Source organism: Lycorma delicatula, chromosome 1 (genome assembly GCF_047948215.1).
Source record: "Lycorma delicatula isolate Av1 chromosome 1, ASM4794821v1, whole genome shotgun sequence".
NCBI lineage: Eukaryota > Metazoa > Arthropoda > Insecta > Hemiptera > Fulgoridae > Lycorma > Lycorma delicatula.
In genome coordinates this window covers 203,390,976-203,403,652 of record NC_134455.1, presented here as the reverse complement: position 1 = coordinate 203,403,652, position 12,677 = coordinate 203,390,976, and the positions used below count along the sequence as shown (strand labels likewise).

At 29.5% G+C, this 12,677-nt stretch overlaps 1 protein-coding gene across 1 annotated transcript in view; it reads left to right on the top strand.

The window, feature by feature from the left end:
- Nucleotides 1-12,677, top strand: part of LOC142318248 (putative DENN domain-containing protein 10 B) — a 58,953-nt gene that overhangs the window by 31,683 nt on the left and 14,593 nt on the right. The window contains exon 5 of the mRNA XM_075354812.1: nt 1,161-1,264. Within this exon, the coding sequence (XP_075210927.1) occupies nt 1,161-1,264 (104 nt within the window). The remainder of the gene's footprint in view (nt 1-1,160; nt 1,265-12,677) is intronic.

The following is a 12,677-nucleotide window of genomic DNA, read 5'->3' as shown; positions in this document are numbered from 1 at the left end:
ACATACCAACCGATTTTAACATATACAGTCATTGCCCCCTCTTTACAACTGGGAGGTGAATTTCAGGGTTTTCCCTATATGAAATCTAAAACCTTATTGGCATTTCTTAGATTCTGTAATACTTCTAGAGAAATTCTAAATGTGTACAATTTACTTATTGTAAAATGTAACACAATAGAAATACTATATATATATCTGTCTCCATCATTTATAAATATAAAATTTAATAATAAATATAATTACTAGTTCTTTTAAGAAAAATTTATTCCAGGTAACCTTTTAAAAATAATTTTTAATGTTCAAATTCTGTTGAACAGCAGTAATTTTATGCGGTTGATTAATTCCTTTATACTTCTAAACTGTCTGAAATTTAAAATAGATTATTCTAGCCATTAGAGTTATGTCTAGCAAATAACAGCATTAATATTTATAAGGTTAAAAGTGAAATCCTTCTGGAAATACTGAAGACTATTATATGAAAGTAAAATAGAAACATAAAAACTTAATAAATTAATTTTATAGAATGCCTGAGTAAATCTTAAATAAATGATATTAATTATCTGATCAATAAAACTCATCTTTTTTACACTTATCTTTGTAAACTTGACTTCATTATAAGTATATATACACACACAATATATGAGGGTCAGTGAAATATAAACCAGACTTTTGTCTTCATGGCTTATATACAAACATGAGTGGGCTGACAAGAAGGTATATTGACAGTGGAGATGTAAGGATAGGATGGATACTTCAGTCATCTCAGCATTGGTATCTCTAGTCAGTAGCTACGTCAAAGCAAAAGGTTTCATAATCAGTTGGGCAATGTATCATTGTGAACATTTCTCACAAATGAGGGTGTCAGACCCTCCCAAATTTTGATTAATCTGCATTCAACTTTATATAAACAGTTTTATACTTATTATTTGGATAATACTACTATTTGGATAATATTATTTATTTTCTCTTATCCTTTATCAGATAAATAGTATAAAATAAAATAAAGGAAAATTTTTTTTTTATTCTACAGGCAAAGTATGAGTTGCATATGTGTGGATAACTGTAGTTTATGTATACCTATTCAAATTAGGATTCCACCAGCAAATTTGCAACTTAGTATTTTTTGTTTTGTTTTATTTATTTATTTAATTTTTTGGCAGATCTGATTAAAGTTTTTGGGCTGGAGACAATATTAGTATATACAGTTTTGTTACTAAAGAAAAGATTAGTTATATATCATCACAGTTTACCTCTTCTTCTTAAAGTAAGTTATTTCAGTAACTAATTCAGTTTTATTTAGTCATTAAATATTGTTTGCACTATTGATAAAAATGTATGTGTTCGTTATCTTACTTTTTTAAATTTTTTGTTGAGATATACAGTAAAACATTTCTAGAGGCTTTTCAATAGAATAGAAAAATTGCAAGTCCTGAATGCTTTAAATGCTTAGGGTCCTTCATAAAGTAGACATCTTAATAACATTTACAGAGAATCCTTTTCAGCATTTTTTAGAATCTTAATTTTTATAAAGGGAAATGAAGGAAATATTTTACAGCAGAATTACAATCGATTGAGTAAAATAAATTTTTCATTACTAGTATATTAATGAAATGTAATTCTTCGACAGTCTTGCTGGACACAGTTTGATAACAAAATTCTTAAATTAATTATAAAACAATATAAAAACTGATAACAAAGTTGTTATACTTTCCTGGCACTGGTTATTTATTCTTATATACGGTAAAAATAATGATGCAACAGTTAAAAAAATTCAAAAAATCAGTATTTTCTTTTACTTTGATCGGTTTTCCTACCTCCAATATTGTGTCCAAATTACTTTTTGAAGCCCCTTGCACTTCTATTACTATTAGGATGTCAAATATTTTTGGTTAAAAGATAGTTATGCAAGAATAAAAAGGTAGCTTTTTTCAATTTTTGGGGAAGGGGAGAATCTGGGAGCAAATTTTTTTTTAAATTGTGGGATGCATGTACGCATGTACTGAAACTTATATAAATTGAGAAAATGTTTGCAAAATTTTAAGAAAATTGACTCCAAAGAAACTATCTACCCCATTCTCTGGAAAGATTTGTTACCACAAACTTTCATCAAAATCAGTTTATCCAGTCAAAAATAATTAACCTTGAAACACACAAACCTACATAATATAAACTATGTACAAACATTACCCCCACTTTTTTGGTTTTTGGGGGTCCTTGGGTCATAAAACATTGAGAAATGAAAAAACCGTACTCCATTTTTTGACTGATTACCTTCTTGCACCTGTATTTTCCTTCTTGCAACATATCTCTAGAACTATGATCAATCCCAGGAAAATAAAATTGAATACTTTCAGCCTTATACTGGAATACTATCTTAAAACTGCATACTCTGGTGAAATTGTGTAGAAAAGATAAAACCCAAACTAAATTATATCCGTAGTTAATAAACAATATTTGTCTTGTGTAGGGCTCATAGTGTATTGTGTAGTATTTTGTTAGTATGTTCTCCTGTTCTGAATTACTTAAATTACAACAGCAATTTACAATATGAAGTATAATTTTGCAGTAAGTTACAGTATTAAATTGTCCAATTTCTTTATTACTTTTTTAAATAGTTTGTTGGTCCTGATCTATTTAAGTTGATGATACAGTGATTCACCAAACCCTAAGACTAAAGTATTTTAATTTTTTTTTCTATTTTTAGATAATATTTTTGCTTAAATTTTGTTCAGTTTTATTAACATACTAGTATTTGGTATTATATTTTTTTTTATAAAATGCCCGGAAATAAGTGCAAAATACTCTTTAACATCCAGTGAAAAAGTAATAGTAAAGGATTATAATAAGTGGAGATTTCTGATAAATGGTCAAATGAAAAAGTATGGCATAATAAATAATATGATATTTTTTATCAGCAAAGTTAACTGACTATTCAGGAGTGGTTTTTCAGTATTTAACTAAAAGAGATATTTATTTTTCATTTGCGCTCAAACTTTGAATGTAGTAAGTTTGTTTAAAAAAATTAATTCAAGACACTGAACAGTTCTGAAGTGCTTAAAAAAAAGCTGACAACACAGCTGTAGGACATTCCCACCACATGGCTAAAGCCGCTTTGTGGTAAAGTCCAGGAAAGGGTTGTTTCTGATGCACTGCTTAAACACACATACACACACAACTTAATTTAAAATATTTGTCATTTTATATAAATATAATATTTTTTCATTTATTTAATTCAATGATTCTAACTAAAGCGTACATGCATACCATATTTAATTTGCACAGGTGTGGCAGTATTAGTGGCGACAGTAGGCAGTAACTAAACTAATGTAGTTTTCAACTTATATAGAATAAATTTTGCTAGTATAGTCAGCAGACAGGTGTAACTGCAAGGTTTATTGTTGCACCAAGTATCGAGTCAACCAAGTGATAGAGTCCAAGACCTAGCCAGACAAGTTGCTTTTTTACACTTTAAATATTATTAATTTATTTAATACTACTGCTCACCTGTGATATCACAGCATACCAGATGACTACAACAGCTGTACATCAGTGCTACACTAGCACTCCTTGTGGTGACAAGGGGTACTATTGATGCAGTATGCCTACGTATCCACTACTTTAGACCATTATTTGTGGTGGGGGGTTGGATTTTGCAAAAAGGTTTTTGCAAATATTATTTTTTTTTTTAATTTTTACCAAAGGTGCCTACGAAAAATATTACTTTAATTAGGTGAAATCTCATACTGAGGGTGACCTTGCTCTGCAGCCTCACCCCTTTGACCTTTTAAGTTTAAAATTTAATGGCATCAATGCCCCATATATAGAAGTAAACTGACCAAATTTGTTCAAAATTGATCCAGCAGTTCTGGAGGTATAAGGTGATTTAGAGGGTGAAATTGAATACACACATCAGGATGTCCAGATGTTCGTACATCTAGACATCTAGAGCTACAGCATGCTTTAGCTCTAGACGGGAAAGTAAAATACATATATTTAGTCAAGCTTGAATGAAGCTTGATGCACATTGATGCAGTGACAATAACAGAACAGAAAACAAAACATTGCTACTAATCAAAAACATGACACAAGTAATATGTTTATACTATAGTATACCATAGTGATGAAACTGGGTTATTTTTCAGATTAAATTTGTTTTATAAAAGTATTGAATTAATAACTGTACTTTTTTATGATTGGAGATCTCTGTTTTAGAAAGGTTTTACTGTATTTTTTTATTTATTGAATTTAGATATAAGTATATTCTTCCTAAAGTTTAAGAACTTATTTTTACTAACTTTTAAGTAAAATTACTCCACACCTAAAAAGAAATTAAAAACTGTTTATCTGTGAAAATCAACTAATTGAATATCAGTGAAACAAAATTCTATATTCAGTGTGCTTTGATATGATTACCTTTTCCCATGAAGGCTTGTGTACTAGTCAGCATACTCATATTCTTCATAACCATTTAAACTGAAGGAGGAAGTTTATTTATTTACAATAACTTTCTTATGCCATTTAATTTATATTTTTATTTACATATTCTGTGTTTATAAAGAAGGTTTTTTTAGTGTTAGTATGTCTAGTAATAGTTAAATAATTTCTGTTTTTATTTAAAGTTAAATCAGTATAATAAATTATATTTATATATGATTACATATATTGGTATTACTGTTCAGTATCCTTTATTTCTCTTACACATATATGATAATTATATTTATAAAAAAATAAAATTTTATCTTATCTAAATCAAGCAGAAAACAAATAAAGGATTCAAAACATTAAATATTAAAATAAAGCACTAAAGAAAGTTACTGAAAAAAAATCTGATGTGGACACCACATGACTTCCTTGTATGCCTATTAAATTAAAAATTTTTTTTAAATGAAAAATAATTACTGAATAAAATAATTTTGAATAAAAATAATTATTGAATTATTATTTAACGTAAATTTCTTTTTTACAATCAGAAATTAATAACACTGATAAACATAATTTTTTTTCCCAACTTGCGATACATGATTTTATCTGTTTTTTGATGCAGAAATGAATATGTACTCAGAATCTTATTATTATCCACCATTTTTGAAAAATGTTTAAATTTTAATTAAAGAATTTTTTTTTTTTTTCAAGTTTAGTTATCATTTTAAACCCCGATATTGTATTTTGTTAGCTCATCTTTTATTGTTTAACTTTGTTAATGTAATTTGTAAGCTATAAATAAATAATACTAGACAAAGAATTAAATCATATCATATCAAGAGTGAGCCTTCAAGGACAAAATTAATCATGTCTGTGAAGGTCAAAACATGTAGCTGAAAACACAGCTGTGCTGTTTGTATTAAGCACTGGATTTAAGAATGAATTAATTTTGTTCAGTCTTATTGCTGTCTTAATTTTGTTAACAGTGCAGTGTCATAATACCCTGAAATTGTGTAAATGATGTAGATGCCTTTTGTTATGTATGTGGTGAGTTTACCATAAAATCAAATGGAAAAAACATTACACCTTTAATTAAAAATCCATATCATTTGTACTTTCAGTGTAAAATTGGTGATCAGGATAAGGCGTGGGCTTCTCATATAGTATGCACTAATTGTTCTGTATATTTAAGAGGATGGCTGAAAAGTACACTGAATGGCATCAGTGTACCTATGGTTTGGTGTGAACCAAAGGATCATGTAACTGATTGTTACTTATGTTTAACAAGTGTGTCTGGAATTTATAATAAATCTGAACATACTATAAAATATCCTTCATTACAATCTGCAATGAACCTGTACCTCACAGTGAAATTATTCCAGTTCCTGAGTCGCCTGTGAATGTATGTTTTGAAAGTAGCGATGAAGAATCTTATATCACAAGGTGAAGTAAATGACTTGTTTAAGGATTTAAATTTATCAAAAAATCAAGCTGAACTGTTAGGATCAAGACTGCAAGATTGGAATTTACTTCAAAAAAATACAAAAGTTTTGGACTTTCGAAGCGAACAAAAAAAACATTCTCAGTACTGATGAAAATAATTGCACAAATATTGATCAGCTTATGTTGTACTTAGGAAAAGTTCATAAACCTGAGGACTGGTGTCTTTTCATAGATTCATCCAAGTATAATTTAAAAGTGGTTCTACTTCACAACGGTAACCTTCAATACCAATCGCTTATGGTATTAATCTGAAACAGACATATTATGTGATGAAAGACGTTCTTGAAAAAATAAATTATAAAAAGCATAGTTGGAACATATGTGGTGATTTGAGAGTTATAGCTATTTTGTTAGGCATGCAGTTAGGCTTTACTAAGTACATGTGTTTTCTTTGCGAATGGGATAGCCAAGCTAGGGATAAACATTATATTATCAAAGAGTGGAAGAAATGAAACAACTTAACTCTATATGGGAAAAATATTATTCATGAACCCTTAGTTGAACCCAAAAAAAAGTTTACTCCCTCTCCATATCAAGCTAGGACTATTGAAAAATTTTATAAAAGCAGTGAAGAAGGAAAGTCCCGGACTTCTGTATATCAGACAGAAATTTCTGAATGTAAGTGAAAGAAAAATTAAAGAAGGAATATTTGCTGGTTCTCAAATAAGAGAGTAGGTCAAAGATGATGTATTTTTAAATCAGTGTTAAATAATGTAGAAAGTACAGCTTGGGCTTCATTTAAAGATGGCAAACAAAAATCCGACAATTACCATGATATTGTTAATCAACGTATTACTTCACACAGAGCTATGGTACGTAATATGTCTTTGAAAATACATTTCCTCCACTCACATCTGGAATTTTTCCCGGACAACCTCAGAGATGTAAGTGACAAACATGGTGAACGTTTCCATCAAGACATTTCGGTGATGGAAAGCCGCTATAAAGGGATATGGAATATTAATATGCTAGCCGATTACTGTTGGACATTAATTCAGGATGTGACTGAGACTATTTATAAAAGAAAGGCATCAGCAAAATCATTCTAACACAGGTATGGCCATGCAAAATTATACAGATTTTAACTATATTTTCCCTTAATTTTTTTGAAGTGTAATTTATTTAAAACTAAGGGTGATAGAAAAAATGTATTTACAGATCTGTAATGTATGGAAAAATGCAATTCAAGAAGTGGTATCACACTTTGAGAAACATTTTAAAAAATGTTTTTTGTTTATCAGTGTAATTATTAAAAAATCAATATATTTAAATTTAAATAAAAAAGTTAAAAAGAAAAGAAGATGAAGTCTGATTCGAACCGATGTGCCTTCCCCTTGAAGATACAAATATTTCATTAATTAAAATTTCAAAAAATTATTGCAGTTAAGAAAAAGTCCAAAATCAGATTATTTTTGGATATTGGACTTTTTTGGACACTTTTGGTTGAATCAGTTGCACTCAAAAGGGGAGGTGCACAACTATATGTTACAACAGTCCTAAATCCAAAATTTCAACATCCTATGGCTAATTGTGTTTGAGTTATGCGAGATATATACATATTTATGTACATACAGATGTCACGCCGAAAGTCAAAATGGATTCAGGGATGGTCAAAGTCAGTGTTTCCATTGAAATCTGAAAACCAAAATTTTTTACAATCACAATACTTACTTTACTTCGTTCAAGGAAATAAAAAATATTGAAACTACATAAGATAAAATTAATAAAATAATATTTTGGTTAGTATAATCAGAAGTTAGGTTATTTATTATGAAATAGTTGACAAAAAAATTGATATAGTTGTATGAACTGTTGTGTACAGCTTGTTCCTTGTAAATTCTTTGGTTATAAAACTCTGTGCATCCACAAATGTTGCTTGTACTCACCATGAAAAGGCTTACTAACTAGTCTTAGTAAGATGCTTATGAGTAAATGGCTGATGTTCTCTTAGGAAGAGAGAATGAACCATTTACAAAAGTAATTACTGAATTAAAAGAGGGTGTCTGAAAGGTCACAGAAAATCCCAATAAGAAAAAAAAATCATATAAAAAAAAATATTAAATATCATATAAAGATAAAAAAGTAATAAAAAATGGTTCCTTAAATGTTTTATAATAAAAAAATAACCTGAATGAATTTATTATCTATTAATGGTACTAAAAGGTCTTCTTCATAGTGAACTTGTCACAAAAGTATACTAATTTTACTATTCATATAACATGTGTACAATATCATTTTCTGATATTCACTTCATTGTATGGCCAAGTCTGCAGATTAAAGGTCGATTTCAGAAATAAAATACTACTATAATAGTGGCATTTTTAGCCTCTGAAACCTTATGATTGATTAAACATATCTTATAAGAGATGAAGCTCCTCTTACGGACGTCATTAAATGTTATGTGTCATATTTAATGGTTGGGGAGAATATTAAACAGAATAATATCAAACATGAAGTAAGAGCTGTGATAGCTTAAGAGTCTTAAGCTCATAGAAATTTACATGTAGCTTGTTTTAAAAACTTGGATTTTCTAAATTTACTCAAATCCATTATAGTGCATAAAAATAGAAATGGTAGAGAAAAAATATTTAATGTTTGTCTATTTTTCAAGTTCACAAGTATCATCTTTAAGATCATAAAGCATGAAAATTATGCCTCAGAGAAGATATTTTTCCATATTTTCTGAATATGTCAACAAATTTTCAGACATTTGGTTCAAGAGGTTTGATGTGGATGAGGTGACTACACTGTTACAGCATCACAGTTGGACAAAAAACTCACTTTTGTGTGTCTGACTTTCTGCAGGAAGCAGAAGCCTATCTCTGGATATGTAGCACCTTATTTTTATGTGATAATTTTAGTTTTTATATTGATTTAATATTTTTTAATTGTTTTTATTTTATTTAGTCATATTATTTTTAATTAATTTATTTTACTATTTTTTTGTTTGTATTTAATTTATATTTACTTATTTTTTTAAATATTTAATACATATAATTAGTTATTTACAATAACAAACAATTTATTACAATGGCTCAATTCCATTCATTTCATCTGATTCTTCAATGACACACTCAGATGACTAAATTTCTTCATCACTACTCTCATTTGAAATTATTGTCCTTTCAGGTTGCATATCCATATCCCTTGTCCACCTTGTAATACTAATCTTCTATCTTTAAGGTGTGATCTTAACATGTTTCCCAAAATTCAGTATCCAGTTCTGAAAATTTCTGCCCAATCATTTTTTTCAATTTATTTATGTCATCTGTTACATTGTGTGCAGCAATTTTTTTTTCCAAATTTAATTCAATCAGATTTAGTTCAGATCTAGGGAGGTGTCATTATTTTTTAATCTCCTGTATTTGATCAAAATAATATTCCCCATACTGTGACTTATTCGTTTTCAGCAGACCATTAAGTTCAAATTTAATCTGAACATAGTTTCAGACCACAGATTATTTATTTTTCTTAGCCATGCCATCAATACTACCTTTTCAATTTAAAAATTTGGAGTAGAATACATTTTTTTGTGATATAGAGCATTACCTTTCATTACAATTAAATTTCCAGTAAGCTTTTAATCCATTTTTCATAGTTTTCTGTGTTCATTTTATTGTGAAATCCCAGAGGATTGTCACAGGTTTCTGGCCTGATTATAAATCAAAAGAGCATTTTCTACTCCTTCCTCATTAACAGCATGGAGTATTATTATCATTGATCCTTTTAACATTTTTTACATGTAAACTGTCAATAGAATTACCAGCCAACTATTATTCTTAACATCCATTAAATGAATACAGCTTATCAGAAAATATGACAGGCCTATCTTACCTCTTGCCTTATCAATTCAATTGAAATTTGCAATTTGTTTAAAATGTACCTTTGGTTCTCCTTTGAATATTATGTCCTTAAAATTTTGTACAGTCTTTTACAGTGAAATTAAATTCTAATTCTTCAGTTAAAATACTAATTCTTAACAGTCTTTTTTAGAGTAAGCACTCTTATATGTTTTATGGAAGTTATATTACTTTCCTTAAAGAACATTTATAAAAATTATCATTTTTTACCTTTTTGTTTCTTCTTGGACAAATTTCACCTGGTGTGCTGAATGTTCTTCATTGGATATAATTAGTTTGTTAACTACAAATTATATTTTTCTGTAACTAAATACCTTAGTGTGTGAACTGATATTCCACAAAGATTAGCCATGCAATTCTGAATTTCTAAACATAATATACTGGGATTTTAATTGTCAGTTCATAATGATGCATTAACTTAGGCTCCTAATTATCACTATTTTTCCTAACAAGCATGTTGATTTCAGTTGAGGTACCTTTATTTACAATTAAAAAATACTGTTTGTTGTAGGTAGTATTAAAACATACTTTGTTGTAACTGAAAGGTAATAAATCCAGTCAAAATGCAATAGACATAACATTGTTAAATGGTGCTAAGCAACAAAGGACCAAACATTGCCTCATACCGCGTAATGGTTCATTCCCCTTTCCATCTTTTATACTCCCACTATACCCATTTACCAACACTATTTTATTCCCAGATGCAAGCAAAATGAACTATGCACATCAACCATCTACAATTATAAAACTTTGATTTACTGAACATGTATTTTAATGTACCACCAAGATACAAGGGCCAATCAAATATAAACTGGAACAAGTATGGAGTGGCGGAAAAGTGGGGAGGGGCATAAATCAAGACCAAGAAACATTTGTCAGCTGGAAACGTTCTGGCGTTGGGTTTTGGGACTCAAAAGGTATGCTGCTGATTGATTTCTGCATGAACAAAGGAGAGTAATGTGGCTAATGTCAGGGTTGCTTATTACAACAAATAAGCTGGCAACTGATACACAACATCCTCACTTCTCCATGACAACGCATAGCCACATGAATTTTAACTTGCTAAAATTCATTGGATGCCCTTGAATACCCACTCTACAATCCAGGCTTGTCACCGTGTAATTTCCACATTTTGGTTTGCTGAAAGAAGCTTTAGGGGAAAGATTCAAAGTTGAGCATTATGTGTATAGTTGGTTGTTATGGCAGCCATTTTTTTTTTTGATGAGGGGATCAGGAAGCTACTTATCTGGTGGAGAAAATGTATTTCTATTGAAAGGAACTGTAGAAAAAATGGGTAATTCATTTATAATTTAATCTAATATCAATAAAGTTATATAAAAAAAAATTCCGTTTTATATTTAAATAATCCCCATATAACTAATAATACAAATTTTATAGGATTCTTGCACTCTTCAGCATAAAAATATACACATTCTTATTGTAAATAACTATACAGAATGCATCTCCTGGGACTCTCATAACTTATTCTAAATAAAAATACTATTAAATAAAAATTCTACTCATAAAAATAATGAAAAAACTTTATATAAACACACATTCTTAAATGCTTCATTTATGAATTCTGACTAGTGAAAGATTTCGCTCGGATTTCAGCTACCCTGGTGAAATGAGTTTGTATTGAAATTTCTAGGATGTTAATTAAGGGCAGAGTTAGTGATTTCTTATGGATTTGACCTGAAAAATACAATAAAATAGATTCCAGAACTTTATGTGCAATTGTTTTTGAGAGATCTAGAATGAAAATCAATAAATTGGTGTAAGAAACCCTATCTTTTATGTTTGGCAAACAATAACTTTGTTAAATGGGTAATAAACACATAAAACTTGTAAACAAAACTTTTACAGAATTTAATTCTGAATGAAATGGTGTAAGTTGAATAATACTAAGAAAAGTTAGAAAAATTCAAATTTTATTTAAAACAGTACATTATTACATTTCTCAGAAAAGTACAAGGCTCGGCTGATAAATTTTGCACACTAATGTGGTGCACAGTGACAAAAGGTACTATCAAATTGGGCATGCCAGCACATGATAACTAAAATCCCCTTCTACAAACCTGTGATAATGCGTTGAAATCCATGTACTGGTTTGTTTTCAGTAGCAGTTAAAATGGAGTACGCCAATATGTCGACACGGTTAAAAAATTCCGCAGTGATCAAATTTTTAACAGCAGAAAATATGAATTTGATGAATATTTTTCATTGTTTAAAAGTAGTTTACAATAGTGAAACTGTTGACAGGATTACTGTGAATAGGTGGGCATTGAAATTTTGCGAATATGAAGCTGGTAAAGCGACAATTGAGAATGCACCTTGCAGCAGATGACCAGTTTCTGTGACTGATGAGAGATATTGAAAGGAGGTGTACGATTTGCTTCAAAGTGACTGGTGAATCACCCAGCAACGCATTGCTATTCAATTAGGCACGTCTAAAGAATGATCATATATGATATATATCATATATATGATATATATGATCATATTATAGAGAAATTGGGTTACTGTAAAATCTGTGCACAATGGGTACCGTGCAAACTTTCTGATGGCTCTCCGCAAGCTGAAGTTTGAGCCTATTCCGCATCCTCCATTCTTGCCAGATTTGACTCCGTGTGACTTCCACTTCTTCCCTCATCTCAAGAGGGATCTTAAAGATAATCATTACACCACCGACGATGAGGTGAAGGAAGCTGTGGTCACTTGGAACCGAGAAAGAACACCAGAATTTTTCAGTGATGGAACGCAAAAACTTATCACACGTTGGGAAAAGTGTATCAGTGTAAACGGGGATTATATTGAAAAATAGATACTGCATTTTGTAGCTAAGTTATTCATTTTTTTGTAGCTACTTTATTCATTTTTTATTTCATTCCA